The sequence below is a fragment of the Phalacrocorax aristotelis genome, chromosome 3 (assembly GCF_949628215.1).
Source record: "Phalacrocorax aristotelis chromosome 3, bGulAri2.1, whole genome shotgun sequence".
Classification (NCBI taxonomy): Eukaryota; Metazoa; Chordata; class Aves; order Suliformes; family Phalacrocoracidae; genus Phalacrocorax; species Phalacrocorax aristotelis.
This window is the reverse complement of record NC_134278.1, coordinates 25,581,010-25,604,470: the sequence shown is the minus strand read 5'-3', so window position 1 is coordinate 25,604,470 and position 23,461 is coordinate 25,581,010. Positions and strand designations below refer to the sequence as shown.

Below are 23,461 nucleotides of genomic sequence, written 5' to 3'. Positions count from 1 at the left end.
CCTGCCAAAGTGAATATATCTCTAGAGATTAAGCCACTTCAGTCAAGGCCCCTTTGAGTCTAAGAGTAATTTGTTGATAGTGATTATTTTTAAAGCACTGATGATTGCACACCTGGTTATCTGCACATTCTCCCCGTTTTCCTATCATGCTTGTTAACACTTCTTGTGAAGACCCTGCTATTAAAATCTAAAGCAAAAATTCAATGTCAAGATAGAAGGATTGATTCTATCTTTGGAATTTCTTTCATCTGGCAATCTGGCAGAATTTAAGTCCAACCAAGCAGTCTCAAGGTGTGATAAAAAAGGAGATGGAAGATGCTTGACTAAGTGTTCTTGTTGATACGTTTGACTTTTTTATTGCAATATTTTTTGTTATATGAAGTGTCCACCAGCACGATAATGGTCTAAATCTTCAATGACAGCAATACCTACTAAGGTGTAAAAATCTCAAGTAAGCTAGCTAGAAGAGGTGCTTATCAACAATTTTTAAAGAACTGCGCAAAATTACTCTGGCTTAGGCTTTACTCCTCTTTTTTTCCTCCTTTAACTATTGACTCTCTTTTTTTTTTTTTTTTTTGTTTCTTCTCTGTTTGCCTCCTTTGACTCCTCTAGCTGCTTCTGTGCCTCCATCTGATTTGTCTCATGATCAGTGCCATAATTTCTCACTATTTTTCTCATGACCTGTACTCTCCTTGTCCTCTTTTCTCTTCTGACAATTTACCCCTCAATTTGTTCATGTATTAGTCTTTGCCATATTAGAAATGGTGTGATTTTACCTACGTTTCCCATTATTTCACTTCCAACTCCCAGACATCAGCTCATTCTTCATGAGAGAAGAATGACAACATGAGAAGAACATGAGAGTTCTTACTATAACACTCTCAGAAATCCCTTCCAAGCACCTTGTTTCCTCTGATTTAGTTTTAATCTTCTTCAGAACCATATGAAACTATTCACTCTAAAATCTCTACAGACTCTCTACCTAAAGTTCATGAGGACACCATTTTCATCCATTCAGACCTGACACACAGCTCTTCTTAGAGCTTCAACAATTCTCTCTTCACCTGATTACCAAGGTGGTATGTTTGAGAACATACTTCTCATCCACTCTTCAAATTACTGTGTGGGTTTTCTGTCCTTGCTTTCCTTCTCTCTTCTCTCTACACCTTGTTTCTGTGTGATCTCATCAGCAAATACAAATTCAACTACCATCTGTTTTCTAATGACTCACAGGTATACTAGTCTACTCCAGACTAATCTCCTTATGTCCAAACTGAAATCTCAGCCTGCTTCTCTGACATCTCCTCATGTATATGTAGCCATCATCTCCAGCTCATCATGAATAAAGCAGACAGCTTATCCTTTCCCATACACTAAGCCTCTCTTTCTCAGTCGGTTAGCTCAAAATATAAGTCAAGAGTCTAACTTAAATCTTTCTCCATACACAAAAAATCTTTAGTTTCTACCAAGCAGGTTTCAAGACTAAATGAAATCTATGGCTCATCATGAGGAAATGACACAAAGAGAGACAGGTTGAAGCATGAGTCTTGTAAATGCTTAAACAAATAGTACAGGAGACCTGTTGTAGCCCAAGTTACAGCAGTTCACTAGGTGCTAAACCAAGCACTCTGTTAATACAGTCAACATGCTCATAATTAAGACACTGCATGGCTGTACATCATTCAGCACCATGGTCACTTTTAGCCAAGACAGCTCAAGTGAAGTAACCAGGAGTTGCTATATCAGACTCTCAGTACATGTGGGTATGGACCCCTCCCCAAAGGTACAACCAAAGTCTTCTGACAACCAGAGAGCTATTCTGTCTCAGTAACAGCAGTATCTTTTCAACTTTGACAAATGCACTCTTGCCCTCCCCATATCCAATCAGATTGCTGCTAAAGGATTGTGTTCTGAGCTATTCTTTGCCTCCCTCCACTGGTTCTTCCTTATCTCTCCCATCTGGTAGGAGTTACTACTTTTCATTCTCAAAGCTTGCTGACACTGTGTCACATTTTACGTACTGTCAAGATACCAACTTGCTTGTCTGTTTAGACCATAATGCTAGCTACTGTTACCCACATGTTAATAGGCTGCTTCAAACTTCTTCACATAGCATACCTCATGCTTTGCAGGATCTCCTTATGCTTAACTAGAAACCAAATCATCTTTTTTCCTTGAACTGCTTCAACAAAATTCCCTTTTCCTCTGTTAACCCTCCAAAACCAAAATGGTTAAACCTCTGAGCAACAGTACCTAAGTGGAATGACCTTGGTGGTGTCTCCTAAAGGCACCCTGAAGGCTACTACCTACAAATCCCACCTTTCCTCAAAGGCAGAAATGTTTTTCAGAAGTCTCACCTTCCTAACATCAATTATTAATGTCACCCTAAGGACAGATGGGATCAGTGTAGGTGCTTAGAAAAGAAACAGTGTGCTGGAGCCTGTCCCTGAGGAGCTAAGTAATGCCTGGTGGTACTTTTAAACAGGCAACATACGCGTCTCCCTGCAGCCTTGCCAACTGTTCCCCCTAAACTAAGCACTCCAGAGGGAATACAGTATAGCAGAACAATTAATTTAGCCCCAGGGGCCCTCTTGAACAACGGTATTGTAACAGCTTCTCTTGCTGACCAGTATTTCCTTGAAGCATGCCGCCTGTCTGTAACCATCTTTTCCATACAATCTCCTGTTTTCTCTTTCTGTTTCCAACTCAGAAGACTTTTGGTACTTACATTTATTGGCCTGTGCTGGTACAGTAAATAAAATGATGTAGTTGTAGCTGATGTTGCAGATGTAGTTGATGTAGCTGCAGTCATCATTGTTGTGAATCTTACAAGAGAAACTTCTAGTTTGGACAGAATATTACCACAAAAAGAAAACAGAGTCAAATCTGAACCCAGTCAACAAAATTTCTAACTGTAGACAATCTGTGGGTGGCATGGCCTCCTTTTTATTCTTCATGTTATAACAAATTGGGGTTAGGAACATATGTACATATACATATTTTTTATTGTTCCAGACTGAAAGACTGTTAGAACTAAAGAAATCATTAAATGTTTCAAGTCTGAAAACAGAGCTATTGAAAAGAGAATGTGTTAAGTGCTCTCTGTTAAGTGCTCTCTGGTTTTGCTGACAGCTGAAGAGCTTGTGTGACAAAATCCATTTTGGTGAAGTTGCTCATGGAGAAGACTTCTACTTTCTGACTTCCTCACCCTAAATCCATGTTCTGTTGAAGATTTCTCTTCTATATGGACTTTTTCCCCCAACATACTATTCTGAATTTTAAACTTCCACATTTTTTAACTTAAGACTTCACAATAACCTTCTGGCAGAAAGCTACTGCCTTCTGTCTCCACTGGCAAGTACAAGTTCTGGTTATGGTTTCCCCCAGGCATCCCTTTTTAATGAGAATATAGTATACTTTCAGCTATGTTCTGAATCAGTAGTTTTGCTTAGATGCACACATATTCCTGCACCTTACAGAAAGATGCTTCTTCCTCCCAGAAAGCAACAACAGAGAAACGTGGATGCAAAATTGTTAACATAACAAACTGAAAAATGAAAAGGGGAAACCTAACCTTTCAGGCCTTTTTTTTCATATGGCATAGGGAGGCAAAAGGACATTAAAAATAAATCCCCGTCAAGTTATCTTTAAATCACCCTGATTAGTACAAACAATCTTGACATATACACTCCCCCATACCATCTATAGGGAATAGAGAGAAATATTGCCTCTGTTCAAACTCATAAATTTGGGGGTTTTATGGTAGTTCATTAGATACTTAAAATACAATAGAGAGATTACAGTCATTAGGTTAGATTATCTTCATAATTACCTTGTTTAGGTACCGCAGTTCCACGCTGAGCTCGAGTCAGGTTGGTGGAGATTCCTCCTGGAATGCCAACCTTCAGTTCCACAGTCATCTTCTGGCTCTTTTGGGTTTGGCAAAACTTTTGAGCTTCACAGGGTTTGTAAAAGTCATTCTGACAGCTGCCTGAGTCTGTAGAGAGCCTGAAATGTTAGCTGGGGGGTCTGTGCTGTCACTGTTTATCTCAGTAAGGCACTAACTGAACTTGTCAGGTGACAAATGATAATGTGCTGAAGACCAACAGTGTTTATGCATATGATTTGCTGTCATAGAATGTAAGAAAGGAGAGAAGGCGTCCTTTGCAATTTTAGTGATTGTGGTGCCTGGTTATTTGGCCTTATCTAGGTGCTATGAGGGGAAGAAATTACCACTTGTTTAGCTCGATAGAGAAGGAACCAGGTCCCAAAAGCTCAATAAAGCCCAGAAAATCCTCAGAAGACCGGCAAGCCTCAGAAAACAGTAAAACTAACCCGAGTGAGTCAAGACCAAGAAAGCACATACGATATCATACTGGAGCTTCTGCAGAATCTGCTATGAGCAGGCTTAAACAGCAACTTCTCAAATTAAGAGTGCTTCTTTAAACAGCACTGCAAGAAATGATACATTCATTACTGTTTTCAACTAGACCCAGACAGCCATAAATGGAGTTTATTTATGACTTTAACTATTCCAATTCAATAGACAATACAACGAAACAAAACTAACAATTATTGTGATCCTGTGGGCCAGATGCAATGCAAAAAACTCCTTGTTTTAAAAAAAATCTAAGCCTCAGACTACTGCAAGCCAGAAAGGAAGAGTCTCAGCTTAAGCTTAGTGACCATTTCTTTCTTTCTCACAAGCATAGGCGGATTCCCCCCAGTCCGCTGACAAGGACTAAGTGGAGGAGCCTAAGCAGCTCTGGCTGGGGAATTGTGCACAGCAGGTTGGTTACATGATGTCTAGTACTAACAAGTATTAGCATCATTTTACTTTCACGAATGCAAAAATAAGTCCCCGAGGCGTTTTTAAAATATGGATGAATACTAAAACTGGTGTTCCCTCCTCTGGAAGTGTTCGGCCCCGGCTCGGGAGCGCAGTGGGTTTGGGAGTGAAGGGGAAGAGAGGGTGGGAAAGGCAGGGCAGGGTAACGAAAACGGAGTGCGGGCAGGGAGGGAAACCTTGCCACGAGATGGCAGCAATGCCACGTCTTTCTCGGCAGCTTGCCTGGCCCTGGATAATTTTTTTTTTTTTGTGTGAGAACCGCAACGTTTATACATAAATACAAGCTTATTACAAAGTCAGCCTACCTCGTTCCGTGCCCATTCACCACCTTCTTGCAACTTACAATGAGAAAACAACTTTGCATATTTCACCACGAAAGAAAACCCATCATAAGTGAATAATTACAACCTTGAAACTACCTTCCCAAAGGTGTTCACATTTCTGTCTTTCCTTCCTATAAGCCTTTGTATTTTAATTACGGATATAGGTAAGCATTAATTATGGAGTCAGGCCCAGTGTGCAGTGGTGGTGATCTTCACAGTTCTTACTGGATTGAAAGTCAGGTTTGGGTGGGGTTTTTTTGCCCTCCCTTTGCAGGTAGGCCTGGCACAGGAACCGTTGCTGGCAAAGGGCATCACCCGCCGGGGCCGTGGGTGCGTGGGGACCTGTGATATGCCAGCCCCATTTCCTTCCCCTCGGGCTCAGGGAACCAGCCCTGCTGGGTCCAGGGCGGTGGTGGGGAAAGCCTCTGTCTGCATACTGCCGTGCCTGGTTTGGGTTTGGGTTTAGTTATCTTTTTTTTGGTTTTGGAAAGGATAGTTAATGGCAGAAATTCCTCTTGGCAACAGGAGGCATCGGGAACGGCAACGTAAAGACAAAGCAGTGTTCCTCAAGGAGACGTTGGCTCCTCTCCTTCCATAAGGAACAACAGCTTGTTCTGATGAGCGACTTGGAAGGAATGAGCAGGGCACATTTTTGGACCTGAAAACCTTCCTCTCTCCCAAGCGGGGACCAAAGCAGCGGGGAGTTTCACCTAGGACTAGGGATTCCCTTCTCACCCCACCCCAGCGCACGCACCACCCGCACCCCACATGCGGATCGAGGAGCCGGGACCGGGTCTGCGGGCAGAGCCGGGAGACCCTACCCCGGCAGCGGTGCCAGTGTCACGCCGGGGCAGTGCAGCAGGACCCCCGGGCAGGTGTACCCCTGGAGCTGTCACCCTTCCCCGCGCCGGGGGGCAGTGGGCTGGCGGCGGGCCGGGGGTACCCTTTTCCCCCCCCGGACGCTTTCGGGGCCGGGGCCGGGGCGGAGCGGGGGGACAGGCCGCAGCCGCCCCGGGGGGGCCGTGCGGGGCCGGGTGGCCGGGCGGGGAGGCTGCGGGCTTGGCGTGCGCCGGCTGCGGAGCGCCGGCCCCTTCCCCTCTCCGTGGGAAGTGATGGTTGAGTCCGGCGGCGGCGGCTTCTCGTGTGGCTGGCAGCCGCTCCGCCGCGCTGCCTGCGCTGCTCTCGCCGCGATCCCTCCCTCTCCCCTCCTCCTCCTCCTTCTCCTCCTCCTCCTCTTCCACGCACTCCCCGCATCCCTCTCCCGCCGCCGCCCGGCTCTCCCCGCCGGCGGCCGTGGATGCCGCGCTGCCCGCCGCGCCGGGCGTGCCTCCCCTCCCTCCCCTCCCCTCCCCTGGGCGGGCGGCGGGCCGGCGGCGGGGCTCGGCGGGCGCTGCGCGGCGCAGCCCGGCCGCGGTGCGGGACTGATGCTGTGAGCGGAGCGGGGCGAGCCGCCCGCGCAGTCCTGCAGGAGGCGTCGGGCGCTGCGCGGCGCTCGGGACCCGGACCGCTCCTCTCCGCCCCTCCTCGCCCTGTGGTGGTTATCTGGCGCTGTCCTTAGCCCCGCTGCCGCTCGGAGGACACGGTCGCAGCCGAGAAGAGCCGCCGGGGGTTTTGTGTGAGAGTGTGTGTGTGTGTGGAATAACTGCAGACATGACTGCGTGGAGGAAATTCAAGTCTCTGCTGGTTTTCTGCGCGGGGCTCCTCACTGCAGCTCAGGGTAAGATTTGGGTTTCTTGCACTGGATTCGCGTAGGCTGTGGTTACGGCACCGATTTCCCCCCTCAGCTAAGCGGCGGCCGCTCGGATGAGCTCTCTCCCTCGCTTCGTTTCTGCGCCGGGAAGCAGCAGGCTCCCCGAGCCCGGGCTCCCTTCTCCCTGCCTCCCGCCTCCCGCCGGTGTTCCCCGAGGGCTCAGTTCCCGGCCGGCCACTTCCCCCGGGAGAAGGCAGCCCCCCGGAGTTGGGCAGCAGCCGCTGCGGCGCTGCGAGGGGGAGCCGCGGGCACCCGGCCGCCTGGGCAGCGCCGGAGTTTGGGAACACTTCGCTCCCCGCGCGCGCACGAACGGCACTCGCTGCCGTGCGAGGGACAGTCCCCGGGCTGGCAAGTTTGGCTCTCCCCTCCTCCCGCCTCCCCGGCTTATCGCCGTGCTTGGGGGGGAGCGCGGAGTGGGTGGCCGCGGAGAGCCGCCCCCGCCTGCCTTCAGCCGGCTCCGCTCCCCGCAAGTTCCGCGGAGGCGGGGATGCGGGGCCGGGGTCCCCCTCCGGCAGCTGCCTGCCCGTGCCGGCGGGAAGAGGGCTCCTCTGCTCGGCGTGCGGAGGGGAGCCTCTCCCACCCCCAGCTGGGTTCCTCCTGAAAATCAATGGGGGGAGGGAGGAGAAACGAGGGGGGTGACGGTGGAGAATTGGGTTACACAACTTCAGTGCTGGCCTCAGCCCCATCACTTGCCTCATCGCTGGAGACAACAACTTCCCCATTATTCACTTCGCCTCTCATTAGCCCTGCGCTTTTTCACGCTGGGAGAGAGATGCGAGCGTGTGTGTGTGCGAGAGAGAGAGGGGGAGGCTGCTCGCAGCTGAACACCTGTCCCCGTTACAGCCTCTGCCTTCTCCCACCTCGCTCCCGGCTTTCTGCCTGCCTCTGGGAGGACGGTTCCCCTCGCGGTCTCTGCTGTCTGAGGCTCCCTTAACCCTTCCAAGGCTTTTTACGTCTTTCCCACCATTTTATTTTTCTCACTGCTTCTTTTTTTTTTTTTTTTGTTTTGTTTTTTGTTTCGGGGCGGGGGTGGCTGGGGCGGGGGGAGCGGAGCGAGGCTGGAGCCTTCCCCGTCCTGCGGGTGCCCGCGGCTGGGCTCCCTCACCCTCCCGGGCGGCACTGCGGGGTGCCCTCCCTCCGGCAGCCTCCGGCCGGGATCCGCAGGGAGAGGCGGTGGAGGGCCAGCCCGGGCTGCCGGCAGCCGGGTGGGAGATTCGCCCGGTCCGGAGGAGCGGCCGCGGCTCCGCGCCAGCCCGCTGGCACCGCTCCTCCGCCCGGGTCCTGCCGCTGCCTCGGTTCAACAGGCAACGCCACCCGGCTGCCCCCGGCCGCGCTGCCTCCGTGGGGAGGGGGGCGCGGGGGCCAGAGCCGCCGCGGGCTCCCGGGCTGTGTGCGAAACGGGCGGCTCCGGGAGACGGGGCCGTGCTCGGCGGCACAGGCAGCCCGGGGCGTCCTCGGCGTGGCCGCCCTGCCCAAACTTCCAGCATCCCCGCCCCGGTGCCTCCGGCCCCCGCCCGCGGCGGGCTTGGCAGCCGCTCCCAGGCCGCCCACCTGCCGGGCGCCCCGGGGCTGTCCCCTGCTCAGGCGGGCGGAGCTGGGCCCGGCTCAGCGGGGCCCGGCCCGGCTCGGCCCGGCTCAGCGGGACCCGGCCCGGGACGAGCTGGAGCTGGAGCCGCGGCCGCGCCGGCTCCCGGGGCGGACCGACACCCGCCGCTCGTTTGTTAAATACGCTGTAGCTGGTTCTGTCGTTTGACATTTAAGTGTTTTCTTTTCATGGCTGACAGCACATACGAAAAGCTGGAGGCTGGATCATGGTTATTCGGCGGAGACCCGACGTGTTTTGCTTACATACAAAGGCTTTGCCAGGAACGTTTGGGCACTGCCTCTGATGCTGCTCTGCAGAGTGTAATTATACCTCGCTTAATGTGGAGCAGCAACACACCTACTTAAAGGCTACAAACTGACTTAATATTGAAGTGAAACAACAGGTAGAAAGGGAACCAGCGGAGACATTTGACATAATTCTTTCCCATTTACTTTCCTAGGCAATTGAGCACAGGTATCTATATTTAGACAAATGTAATCCTGAGGCTGAAATTACATTTATAGTTTAGAGAGTGAAAGAACTCCTTCCTTAGTAACAGGAAGAGCCTAGGCTTTCAGGAGCACATAAAATTTCCATTAATAGATCTCCAGAACTCTTTGTTTTACCAGCCCCTTGGTAGTCGAATCATTTGGTAGCCACTGTAACAGGAATTCACCCGGTTTTGGTTGGTTTGAGGGTTTTTATGAGAAGAAGGGGGGAAAAAAAGTGCTGAATTTCTGGATGTGTTGCTACAGGCGTTCCCTTATCTCTCAGTAAAATGAGAGGTGGGCTGCTTTCCACATTGTTCCCCGTTATGAAATGAAATGGAAACCCTTTGTTGCTGTGCAATTGTCTGTAACTTTTTAAAGGGGGCAAGAAAGGACAAAAATGAACGTACATCATCTTTCATTGTGGTAGACTTGAGATGCAGTTCTATACGTTTCTTTGGACTCATTTTCTCTGACTGATGCAGCTGAGTGTTTTGGCGAACTTTTGGGGGATTCTCCCCTGTCCATTATGCTCTGAGCATCAAGGGAAATTAATATGTAGTCATTTAAAGGAACCGCTTTCCCAGAAACTACCCTGTCATAGCAGTTATGCTTCAACAAGACAGGCAGCACAGTGTTCAGCTCTGCACGTTAAGAAGGGTTTGTTCATAAAGCCATTTGCTAATTCTGATAGGTTATATCCCAGCAAAAGCAAACATAAAAACCTACTGATTTGCTTGAAACACAAAACACGTCAGTATCGTTTCTGTAAAAATTCGTACTGCTAGGGAACAAATGGTAGGTTTAAACTGAACTCAGGCTAAAACTCAAGATAAAAGATTAAAACACCTTTCTGCTGTGACCTGAGGTCTGTGGACAAGCTATTTTCAATGTAGAAATGCATACTGCTTAATACTTAAAATTGTCCTGGTACATGTTTTCAAGATTATCTCCTGGACTTGTTCAGCTAACCAAATAAGACACCTTCATCGCCACGTAATTGTCTCAAACAAAATATGCATAAGCGAGCTTATGCACAGAGGTATCATTCAGATTAATGGAAATAGCAAAGGGAAAACATTTCTGTTCTTAAATTGAGTCCAGACAGTGAAAGGACTCCTGGACCTACAGCTTAGGGTTTTGTTAAAAAAAAAAAAAGAAATAAAACCCGAAACATTTTATGTACCTTCTGTTTGCTGCTATCACTTTGTCAAAATAATTGCTATGACTGCATCTCACACAAAGTTACCACTATGTTTAAGGCCTGCTTCTGTTGGACTGAGAGTGTTTGTCTCTTTTAAAGTCATGTATTTTCTCCCTCTTCAAAGCAGTGTTTCTCAAACTGTGAAGCTGGTCTCTCTAGAGAGTCTCCATTCTCTTCCTGAGAAGACTAAAGCAATTCTAGGGAAAATGAGCTGAAAAAGGGGATTTTTTTAAAAGAACATCAGAGATAGGTGTTGAATACCTAGCTGCAAAACCATGTATTCAACGGATGCATTCTCCATTCCCCCAGCCCAGTGAGGAATTAGCCATAGAAAGACAGAAAAGAGAATAGCCAGCTTTGACCACATAATATTTAAATCTGAAAAAGCCTTTACTTTTTGGTAAGGTCTCTATCTTTCCCAATTTTCTATCATGTATGTGTGTATATGTATATAAAATGTCCTTAACGCTATATAGGAATAGGAATATGGTCAATTTGAATATAATGTAGTGTAGAGCACATCAGTTCAACAAAGATTCCCCAAACACTAATTTTAGACCTTTGAACCCACAGATGAGGTTTGAATTCCCACCGTCAGCCAGTACAAGCTTATCAGTTTCTCTGGTGTGTGTTTAACAGGATACTGGTGTGTGTGGAACAGGGTACTGGTGTGAGGAGCTGGAGATGGTATGCAAACACATGCAGGTGTGAGCACACGTGAACTTCAGGATGTGTTGAAATCTGTGAGGGCACTTCAGCACTGTCTGTGATCTGTATATATAGGACCCATTCTGCAGATTGTTTTCTGTTTACTGACTGTCACCCTCATGTCCCTTTATACAGACATGTGTGATTTTGATCAGGCATGGGGTCTGGGGGGGGGCAGCTGTCATTCTTGTCCCCTGCAGACTGCTTTTTCTATAGAGACATGGAATTATTTATAACCCATTATATGGTAGTATCATTACATATGCATTGATATATGCAAGTTTTTAAAAGACACCTATGGGACTTCTGGCCTCGATACCATTTACATTCATGAAAACTTTGGCCCCACCAAATTACAAACAATCTGAAACTGTGAATATTTTAAACAAAAACCAATGTGTTCAAGATTTACCATGTTCTCTAGAAAGGCTGAAAAACCCTAGGGACCACCGATTTCAGCTTTTCTGAGACATGTCATCTGTACACTGTTGCATTAAACTTCCTTTCATAACCTTTCCTCGGAGAAGTAACTGCCTAATAGTGTGACTGTATAAAACCTCCAATGAATTTAAAGAGAAGATGTAATTTCATTTTGCTCAAATCTGTATTGAACTGTCATGCCTTTGACCATGATGACATTATTCTGTTAGTAAACAGCCTTAAGTGTAAGCACAGATATTGCAGTGTAGCGCCGGGCTGCCTGTAACCAGCAGAGGGACGCAGTGTGGCGAGGGGAATTGCTGGTTTAACTATACAATCCACCGAAGCAGTAGCATAATTGTGAGACGTGATCTCTAATAAAACTCGAGCATACAACTGGATTTAAATCAGGGTCACCGAATAAGAATCTGGCCTCTAGTTCTCCATATGGCTGCGAAATTAGTCAGATTAGGCTGAGCTAAATTGGATGTTCTTCCAATTTCTGTGGTGAACAAAGAATGAGAATCATATGGAAATTCTCCTAATGTGTATGAATCACTTTCTTTTACTTAGATGTTTTACTTTTTTTTCATCAGTTGCAATTTCCTTTAAACCATTTTTATCAACCGGTAACTTCTGAAATAGGGAAAAATTCCATTAATGCCTGGGGAAAGCTGTGAGATCTTACTTTGTCCTCACACATCTTTGTTCTGGCTGGATGAAAGACTTCACTCCACTATATGACATTTCTATTGCATTTAAGAAAATCTACACTATATTTGTTACAAGTGTTTCTCAGCAGACTAACTGCTTAAACAAATTACTTGGATTATTGCTAGTGTTATATTGACACACAAAGGCAACATTTATCAGTTGCCTGCATTTAGGAATTGAACAGTAAATTCACGGATGCACTGAAAACTCTTACAAGAGTAATACTGCATCTTATTGCTAATAGCAAGTCTTACTTGCTCAGAGACAATCATTTTTTCTCCATTTTTTACTCATATGAAAAAAAAAAAAAAGAGATAAAATGACAGCAGTTTCTTGCCATTTTTACCCGGAGGTTAAAAAGAGGGCACATTCAGTTAAAAGGGCAGAGCAAGATTTAATCACTGTTATGTTGCTGATGATTAACCAGAATTCCTCTTGATTAATCAGGATATCATCAATGATTTGCTTTTAGCAAAAGATAAGCAAAAAAAAATATCTCACAATTTCTTGCAATTATAGTAATGCTTTAATCTGCAGCATAAAAATTAATCATAGTTTGTTACACCTTTATAATTATTAAATTATGCATTTTAACAATACATTAATGCATATTCCGAAATAGTGATTCCACCTCTTTCAATTTCCTGTGTTGAGTCATCCCTGTCAATTAAAAGGTAACTTCGGACAGGTGTGAGGGCCCTGTTCTGCTGCAGTGGAAACTGAAATTTCTATTTATTTCGGCAGTAGCTGGACTGGCCAGTTTTGAGAAGATTGCTACTCTGAATACGGCAGACACGGTATATTCTGCAGCTGAATAGTGGAGCGAGACCCTGTTTAATATGAGATCCTGTGGCTGAGAACTTCTGACAATGTTTACATCCATGTATGACTGAAAAAAAAAGGAAAACTGGATGAATCTGAGCAATCTTGATAATTTTAAAATATTTATATATTTATAGAAGTAATTTGTTTTTAAACGGCATCTCTGATATCTCCAAGCATGGTTTTATCTGACCTCTACCTTGCTGCTTCTTTTTTCTCTGCTTTTTCCTTAAAGAAATTATGGAGGTCGATATACAGAGAAACCTAGTATCATTTTAAGTCTTCGGATGTTTTATGTATCTCTTACAGTATCCCATGGATACTGAAGTACAGAATCGTGTTCCGTATTCATGTCTCCATTGTACAGTGGCTTTCCGAAAGAAACATTCACAGCACTGCAGATGAAACAGAGCTGAATAAATAATAATGAGTAAAACTTTGTGTCCAGTGTTTGTTTTGCAAACTTGCATAAAATACGGTCAGCATTTTAAAATTACATTTTGCAACACTTGCTTCACGCCTTATTCTCAATTTCAAGGCAATGACGTTCTCATGCAATTTTGCCAAACATCAAGTTCTTATTTCTTGTTTGAAAGTTTTCCTTGTCTTTTTTATTAGAAAGCCATTTCTAAATGTGTATTGGAGTTTTTTCATTGAAGTGTTATTAAAATTTTGTTGTTTGCAGCAAACCTTTGACATTTAGCAGAGAGCAAATCTGGGGCTAGTGATATATCTTTTCCTCATCCTATGATTTGCAGATCAAATGTAGCCATGACATCATACTTTACAAATCATTGTTTACTTCCTTTGACCTGTGCTACTCACCATATCGTGTTCACATCAACTAAGAGAACACAAATATTCAAACTTATGTTTCGCTTACACTGGTGCTGAAACACCAGCAATGCGCAGTGCACTGGGAGCAAAAGTGCAGCTGGCCTTGCCCTGTATTTGAAGCTCAGGTTCAAGAGTGGGCCTAAACACACTGGGGACCACAACCAGGATATTATTTTTTTTAAATACTGGCCCAGCTGCAGCTTGGATTTAAAGCATCTTCTCTGTGCTTGCAACGCCTGCTGCTGAAATGGATGGGGGAGCTTGGCTCTGCTTAGTGTACCCAAAATACATGAACGAGAGCTCAGGCTTGGCTTTGGGTATCGTGCTTGAGCTAGAACTTGCCCTGTATAAGCGCATCAGGGTTCAGTCTGAACTCATGGTGTGTGTAACACAGATTCAGCTGTAGCTTGGGACCCGCATCAGATTGCCGACGTGCACCACAGCTGGAGGCACAAGGAACAGGGAAGTGATTTTGCCAGGAAGCAGCTGATGTTGGGAAGCAAGCGGCTAGATATGGCAGGAATACATGTGAGCTCGTGGAACCTGCCTTGCCCTGAACCTTAGAAAAAGAACACAGATGGCTGTGACAATAAAAAAATAAAAGGAAAGAAAGAGCTTTTCTTGCACAACAGTGAAGCTTTTGAAAAGGCCATTTTGATAAAATAGAAAAAAAAAAGGCAAAGTATTTTAACTTATTTTTAGACTAATTTTACATGCTTCTGGTTGTGAAACAAATGGTCATGACAAATCACACTGCTCTCACTAATGTCTGTGGGATATCAATGCAGACTCTGGCTGCTTCCAAGTGACTAAGTACACTATTTTAGCTTTGCCCCAACAGCCAGATTCTCTATTGGTATCCCGCTGATGTTTCTTATAATACATAGATTGAGTCATACCAAGCATTTTTTTGGTGGAAAAGCTGTTTTATAATTCACTTTTAGAACCTCGGTGCAATCAAGAAACTGCTCATACCACAGTCGGTGACCCTCTGCATTTGTAGACATCTCTCTTGAGAAATTAAATTTATTTTCTTTATCTTAGCATGTTGTAGCTGTATGCTTCTACGGGAGAACTTATCTTGGGCCGCATATCTCCGGGACACAGGGCTCTACCCACCCTGGGGACAGTGATGCACAGACATCAATATGATGGATACAAAATGTCCGTTTATTTAGCTGCGTCTCACGCTTATATAGCTCTTGCGCTTCCTGTTCCTGCCACTCCTATGGGGAGGAGTCTATCTCTCCGTCACATCCCGTGATCTTCCGGTCGCCGATCCCTGTCTATTCCCCTACAGCATGTAAATATCCACAGCGCACACTCTGACCCATTGTTTTCAGTGTTTCTAACACTGAAGAATGTAGTGTTAATAGATTTTATGAAGTCAACAGTGGCAACAGCAGTAGCATTTTGATCGTGAGCTATACTCAGCCATTTTGATCTTGCTTTCCCATGAAACCACTATAGGGGAGGCTTTATCATGGTATTTCATTACCATAAATGCAAATGCTGAATTTTTCCTTTATTTTGTCCAAGTACATAATGTAGTTAACTTGAAACAAATCTGCCAGCTTGTAGAGAAAAAGCATTCTGCTAGGCAGACCTAGTTATGTTGGACATAGACTGTAGCAGTCAGCTGAATAGTTTGGGTTGCTGGATGTCAGATTCTGACCAGTTAGGACTTGATCCAAAGGCAGGGGAACTCACAAAAAAAAAAAAATCATCTCATTAACCTTAATGCACTTTGAATCTGGCCTTTATTATAGCCACATATCACACAGAGAACTTGTATTAAAACAAGGATGCTGGATCAAATATAATAATGAGAATTAGAACTCTTAGTTTTTACTATGAAATGTTATGCGAACATTCACAGAAACGCCATTTACATTGAAGATATATGATGCCTCAAATTTTTTGACCTATCTGAAGTGTATCTTACTCCACTGGCTTTCACTAGTTATATAATTTATTTGCTTCTGAGGAGAGATTAACCTTTAACTGCTTTCTTTAGCAATATTTAGTAAACAGACTGATAGCATGGAGATGATCTATGCAAACAGCAAAGAAGGATTTCTTCAACTCATGTTGCCATGACAATTCAGATTTTTCCTGTCAACTCCTGAGAAGCTCCAAAGTCATTTCCTTAAAGCAATGAATCAGGGAATATTTTTGAAATCGAAGTTGCTCTCTTTTTTCAGTTTAGTGTCATATAACAGAGTCAGGGCCCTGACCCGGAAGATTTTAAAATCTACAAACAAGAACTGTTGCAAAAATTATAACATCATGAAACCCTCTTCATGGATCTCTGTTGATTTACATGAGCAGTGAAGCTGACTTCAGATGCAATATCAAGTGATTTAGATTTCGCTTATTAATTGTATGATAATAATAAATAGCCGTTGTAAAACCAAAAATGGATAATGAAGAGTGGAGAGGCCAGCTTACACCTGCCATTTTGATCTTCACGACAATATTTTATCTTGCAGCTCTTTGGAGGAAATTACATTACAGAAGGATTATAGAACAAAGAAGGACTAATACTTTTATTTTTGCTACAGTTTCAATTATAAAATTAGTTCAATGAATAGGAAATAAAATAAAAAGACTGTTCTCCACATGCTGAAATTACTATCCGAGATACTTCCCATATACACAGTTATTACCAATCAAACTGAACTTCTCTCTTTTGATTTGTTTTAAATGAAATGGATTGTTTTGAAAATACCTAAAACTAGTCCAAACTACTTTAATTCAATTCTTAAGAAATAAATCACTGGCTTAAAGAGGTATTTCTTAGGCTGCTGTTAGCAGCGAGGGAAACATGGTAAAAGAAAAGATAACGTGAAGTGCTGTTTCTGCTGGGAAAATAAGTTTCTCTGTATAGAAGACAAGAAAAGTAGCTCAGTAATGGCTTTCTTTTTTAAATGTTCCTGGCAGATGATGGCTACTGAGTTGGTGTAGTTTGTTTACTGCTTTGCAATGGATTTGAGATGAGTCATATCACATTAGAAGGAAAACTGAGTTGTTTTGTCAAAGTGAATTCGGTTTTCCTTTTCTTCATATATATTCAAATTATTAGTTTTCTTTAGAGGCACGAGACACCTAAGTCATTTTTTCTAGTGTTGATTCTTATGTCCATAAATCTGTGTTCCTGTTGCTAGAAATGGTAAGTCCAGATCTGTAATTTCTGTATACTGGATAAGGTGACTGAGCTGGAGCCTTCTTTCTGGTAGCCTCATGCATCTTCTTTAAAGGACTAGCCTTTTTATTGCCAAGCTAGTTTGAACCACAATGATTTCAACCTTTACAATCATGGTTGATACTTGCAAGCCTTTCTATCCCCTTGCCTTCAGAGTGGGAGCTGAGTAAGGACTGTAGGATGGGTCCTCAAGATTTCATGTTGTAAGAGAAATCTTTATTTCTGTCTTATTTCCTTATTGACTTCATAAGTTCACTTTACTGGTAACACATCTCAGTGTATCCACAAATAGTGTTAAGGTAAAGTGGTACTTACTTGTATGAATATTTGATAAAGAAACAGACTTGTGGATGGAATACATTTATGATACATCAGGTCATGTGCATTCAGCATGAAAAACAACCTTCTTTTTCCAAAATATCTGATGGAAAAGGAGATCCATTTCTTGAATAAAAGAACATGTACACACTGAACAATAAAAGCATCTGTCTGAGCTCATTTTACCTGCAAAACAAGTTTTGATGCAAAGTTCAAGGTTGCTGGGAAGGGGGCAGAAGGTACTGTTTGTGGTCAAGAGCCTAGATCTGTATTTTTATTTTCTTCTCAGGAGTGCCAGATATCTGCAGTTCCTACTGCCATAAGAGAAAACTGCAGATATCAGCACTTTTGAACATCCAGGAATTTGTACTGTACTTACTTTACATTTGAGAATTGTCATAATCAGATTGTAATACAGTGCTGTAAAGAGAGTGGATAGACAACAATATACAGAATTTACTACTGTTGCCTCCCAAGTAGTAGCTGAATTAAACAAACTTCTAAATCTAGAATTGTGTTATTTTTTTAGGAAGGAGAGACTCCTCAAGGGGAGTTTTGGTTTGTTTTTCTTTAAAACTGTTGTAATTCTGTGTATAAAAAAAACCCTGGATCTGATGTACCCTGGAACAAAATGTTTGTGATTACAAAGCAAACATTAAAAGCAGCAGCAAATCAGAATTTGGAGTGAAGCCAACTCATAGACTACTGGCTATATTGGATAATGGAGGCTGTTGTCCTGGCCCAGAACTAAAAGCAATTAGTTCCACCTCCACTTTATCTCCTCTATGAGTATTCATCATTTTTACCTTTATCCCACATTGATGGTAACTAATTGCAGTTCCTTGGGGCTGCATTTTTCTTTCTAAGAAACAGGCCGTTTGTAAGGGGTGAGGCTGGCTCTGGTGGGGGAAAGGTATCTGCCCAGTTTTACCACTGTAGGATGGGCATCAAGCTACTTCTGGTATTATTGTGCATCACTCTGCAGACCATATTTGCAAGATGGATAGGTTTATGCAAATGTTTTGATTGTGCTTTGTCACACAGCACTGGTACATTCAGGTACAGTTCTGTAAAGCAGGAGCGGCATTCTGTGCTACTGTCTCAACAGCAGTTTGCTTCTCAGACCTACTCAGTCACACTGTTGTTGTCGAGGTACTATTCCAAAAGAGTGATGTGCATGAGGATCAGGTCCCCTGGGGGGAAAAAATCAATTAAAAAAATAAACTACTTTTTGACGCTAGAAAGATAATGTACTGCCCACTGTGAAAAAATAAGCTATTGTGGTGACAGACTGTGTCAGGTGAGGGATGGGCATTCAGCACAGAGGACAGCATAGGCAGCCGATGGAAATCGTTCTTGTATTTCATTGACACACTCTCCAATACTACCACTGAGGAAGATAACCTATCTCAAAAAAGAAGCTGCATATGAAAAAGCATGACAGCACGTAATGGGGGTTTCAGTCAGGACTGTTTTATTTTTTTCAAATCAATCCTTACTCTTGTCATTTGCCCTCTTCCACTTAAGTTTTTTCTGGGATATCCTGTCTAATATTATATTCTTTAAATGAAGGTTCATTACTCAGTGACACGTATAGTGTGATTTATTAATTTGCTTTATGGTAAATCCTAGAGTATAATCTATATGAACGTAGAGAAAATGAAATGGACAACATGGACAACATTGTGAAAGCAAACTCAAGCCTGGGGAATGTTATTTCCTGCATGACGAGAATCAAGCAAAAAACCTTATCTTCTTAAACTTAGCCCATAGCAGCTTCATGCTGCCATGTATTTTATAGAGGACATAGCCCAGATTAGTTCACTCACATCCGTCAATAGTTATTCAAATTTTTTTCTGATCTCCATTACTGGTATTTGTCTTACTGAAGAGCAGTGCATAATCACCTTCCCTTATTGTCTCCAGTAACACAGGCATACTGGTGTAGTCTTAGTGAGCAGAACTGGTCATACCGCTCAAAACGTGAAACGTCTGTTGGCAAGTGCCCTCAGTGGAAGCCCTGGTGCCACTACTGTGCAGGTGTGATGTGGTCTGATAAATAACGTCTGGTTCTCTCACGGGCATGGCAGCTCAGCTGCTGAGCTGATACACAGGCTTTATGCTGACATGCTGAAAATAATGGCTTTTAAGTCGTAGGACTGACAGAGCTGGCACCATCAGATTTGCAACATTAAACACCATGTCTCTTTCTTTTCCCCATACTGTTTCTTTAAAACTTTCCTTTTGCAGACCTTATCTTTCTTCTTCCAGTCACTCTATAATTTCCTCCTCTGCTGAAGGGGTATAAGGCACCTTCTTTGTTATGCTCCAAAGTGGCTGTTTAACATTCCCATGGAGGAAAGCACCCAGGGTCTAATCTGTGATGACTCCTGCATTGGGAGCAACCAGCACAAAGGCTGAAGATGGAGACCTTAAGAACAAAGTCAGGGACATAAACTGTGCTCAGATTTTGTGCAGGTCCCATGAATTTGGTTAAGTTTCAGTCTTCACATATTTAAAAATGCAAAAAGCATCACATCAAATCAAATCAGAACAACATACCCTATCACTGACAATGGCCATTAGCAAATGCATAGAAAGAATTGCAGGATACCAGGTATAGCTTTATATTTTAGCAGCATTCGGCCAGTTTAGGGAACTCTTAGCCAGAGGTTGCATCTATGTTCAACATCCATCAACAATTTTAACTTTCATTAATCTGTTCTTGAACCTATCCATAATTCAGACTATTTTCTGACAATCTGTTTTACAATTTAATTCCTGCTGTGCAGAAAAGCACTGCATTTTGCTTGTTTTGAAGCTTCTACCTGCTCATTCCCCTGAGCATTTCCAGCTCTTTGGAAATACTTCACCCTGCTCAGAACTTTGCATTTGATAGATAGGAAAGGGTGATGTGAATCTGTAAATTACATACTTTTCCCATGTACACCTAAAAACTCCATATGGATATTTATATTAACTAACTTCAAGTAATGCTACTGTATGATTCCCAAATGTATTTCTCATAATTTTTAACAATCATGATGTTGTAGTCAGTGTTGCTGATGCACTCAAACGAATAATAGCCTATATTTCATTATAACCAGCCATTTCCCTCTATCCCACCATCTCAATCTCATCAATAATATTTTGATTGTTTGCTTTCCAATAAATAGTAAAGTTAGTTTGTACACGGTGACAATCTGAATGGCAGCGATGTTCATTTTGCCCTGTGAGAGATATCTGGAGGGGCAGCAGAGAAAATGCTTAGAAAGTTAGGTCCTGGTAAGAAATGAATACAGCAAAGCAGGTGCTCAGTGATCTCCTCTCCTACTGACGCTGACTTCCATGGAGTTAGTTGCTTATTGGTAATATAAAGTGCACCATATAGTAGTTTTATCTTGCATATATGCTATTTGCCCCTCTGTGGTCCAATGTATCACTGGTCACAAGTCACATCTTGAAGGTGTTCTCTTTCCTGGGACAATAAGCAAGAGGTCAGGTGAAAACTGGTGGGGGTTGTGACAAACTTTAATGATGTGATCTGGTGAAGGATTGGGTTTCTGTGGAGATTAGGAAAACTGCAAGAATTTCTGTTAGAAAAGGTTTGGGAAGAGGTCCATTATACTGGGAATGCTGAAACCATGTCATCCTTCTAAATCAACCAGTTTCCCCTCTCCTAAGACCCAGGTCTAGAACAAGTTGCAAAAAATAAAAAATAACATTGAAAATTCTTCCGCTAGATAGAGGCTTATCTCAAACCTTAAAACATACAAGATATTACATGAGCTCCAATCATAGGTTTCTGGTTTTAGTTTCATGTTAGAAAATCTGTCACTGTCTGAAAAAGAACTGTTTCTCGTTCCCTAAGACAGCAACCCTCCTACATGCATTTATGCTGGCTCTGAATGGGATGTAGAAATTCTACCTCTTCCTCTTCCTCTCAGGACGGCCTATAGAAAAGCCCGTCAGCATCATGAAAACAAAACAAAGCAATGCAAATAAATAATTAGCAAAAGCATAGCTGAAGCTGACCATTATGGACAGGAGTAGCATGAGACAGAAGAAAGCAGAATCTCTTTAACGTTAGCAAGTCTCCCATGGCTGTTCTTGCTCCTTCATTCTGAAAGACTCTATTACATTTCCATAAAAGAGAAATTTCTGATTTTTTTTTTAATAGGGTTTATTCAGAAAAGGAAGGCATTAATTACTTCTGTCCTGTGCAAACAAAATCATTGCTTAGCTTTTGAGAACTGGCAAGAACACAGGTTCCAGAAAGATGACTGGAAAAGGACTACATCTGAAGAAGGTATAATGTATCTGATGTACTGCAATGTAAATTTCCAGCGAGACAAGGGAAAGATTCTTTGAGTAGGACTATTTTAGTGGGAGAACAAAAATATTTTTCAAGCAAGTTTTGTTTTCTGCTTGATTAGAAAAAATTATTTATTAAAATGAGAAAATGTCTGAACACCTAAGATTATGCTCAAAAACCAGATTAAGTTTACAAATAAATAATGTGTTTAATTAAAAAGTAATAGCTCATTTTAGGTAACGATACTTTAATGCTGGTTTGGGATGACATAGAAATTTGTGTAGCCCTTTGTTTATATATTAAGCTTTCCGCTTTTAAGAATTACTCCCTTGACCATAAGAAAAAAATACCATATAGAATATCTCAACCACTTTCATCAAAGGATCAGATGGCATGTACGTTTAGTTGCTTGAATTAGTAGAATAGTGTTTCTTCAGAGAAAATTATGTAAAGACATTTTGTTGATAAGCTATACCATTCCTTACTGCTATGTTGCTGGCATAACCCTTCAATATCTGTCTTTTCCTCTTTCTGCCTAGAATAATTTTTGGTTAGTATAGTATATGCACCTGAAAATTTCAGAAGAAAAAACCCTGCTGATTATTCTAATGCAATATAACTTATTAATTCAAGTGCTAGATGTGAGATGTGCCGAACTCTTCAGTTCCTAATTAATTTCATGGATGTTGAGGACACTCAGCGGTAAATAAACACACAGAAGAATTTAAGCATCAAGGTCTCCCTTTATTGTGAAGATATTTACATCTAGTACTTAGATCACTGAACTACGCCAGAAACACCCAAATTTACACATGCCTGTTTTTCATTAGAAATTTTCCTTTGAGCCTGAAATTACATTTCTGGGCATACTCAGAATGGTTGCATATTGTCAATTTGTATAGGAGTGTTACTGAACAGTCACTGTAATCTTCAATATAGATGCTCTTCCATAGGGATGAAACTGCTTGGCTTTCTTTAAGTGCGCCTGCCAACTTTGGCCTTACATAAGATATTCCTGGGGGTGGAAGTAGTGCCCTTTCATGTTGCCACAGCAGAGAGAGTAATTTAACAGTTGAACCACTTAGCTAGATTGTGAAAAATCTACATTCAGCTTCCTCTTCCCTGAGAAAGTTAAAGCCTGTCTCAACCTTTTTTTCTGGCATATACTGTGACTGCCCTAGGCTCTCTGCTGTTGGTGCTGTGACGGTTTCCTGTTGAAGTTTCCTTTGGAGGTAGAAGGTTTGGGTCCAAACCTTGCCTAAAGGAACTCTATATAAAATATTTTAAAAGCTGCTGGAACAGTGACTGGACTCCTACTGGTCCCCTCTTACATGGAGAGTATTACTTGCCACATCAGAGTTGTACTCCCGGTTGGGTTTCTGTCTTGCTCAGTGAATATTCAATTATTCTATGAAAAGTGGAACTGTAAGTAGTCCACCTGGAATACTGCTCTGGGGTTCATTTTCCAGGAAGCTCCTAAAAGATGGGTGCTGCAATACTTATTTTCAACTCATTTCAGGAAATAATCAATAGCTTTTATCATTAGGGACTTAACAATCATCACATTACACCCTTTGAACAAAATCTACAAAGAAATCTTACAAACAGGTTACAAAGAAATGCTATTATCAGGGGGATTGTTTGATTTGTCCTGAGGTTCATATTTATTTAAGACCTAGGCAAAATATTTTCTTATTCTAATACAAACTTTGCAGCACCACTTAACTAATGAGGTATCTGACACATCTCTGCTGACATCACCATTGATATTGGAGAGATGAAAAAATTTAGGTCTAGGTATAACACTCCCATTTGGATTTGCATGTATTAGTCTTAAGGTGCCTAGTTACCATAGTAATGAATATAGTATAAATAGATGTGTGTACATGTGTCTGAGAGAGAACTGCAGTCATCTATTGTGGA

The 23,461-nt window shown here is 42.9% G+C and overlaps 1 protein-coding gene across 1 annotated transcript in view; it reads left to right on the top strand.

Moving 5' to 3' along the window:
- The first annotated feature begins 6,466 nt into the window (after positions 1-6,466).
- The window catches only part of CSMD1 (CUB and Sushi multiple domains 1), a 1,237,849-nt gene continuing 1,220,854 nt past the window's right edge, over positions 6,467-23,461 (top strand). Inside the window, exon 1 of the mRNA XM_075086937.1 lies at positions 6,467-6,889. Coding sequence (XP_074943038.1) covers positions 6,823-6,889 — 67 coding nt within the window. The 5' untranslated portion in view covers positions 6,467-6,822. The remainder of the gene's footprint in view (positions 6,890-23,461) is intronic.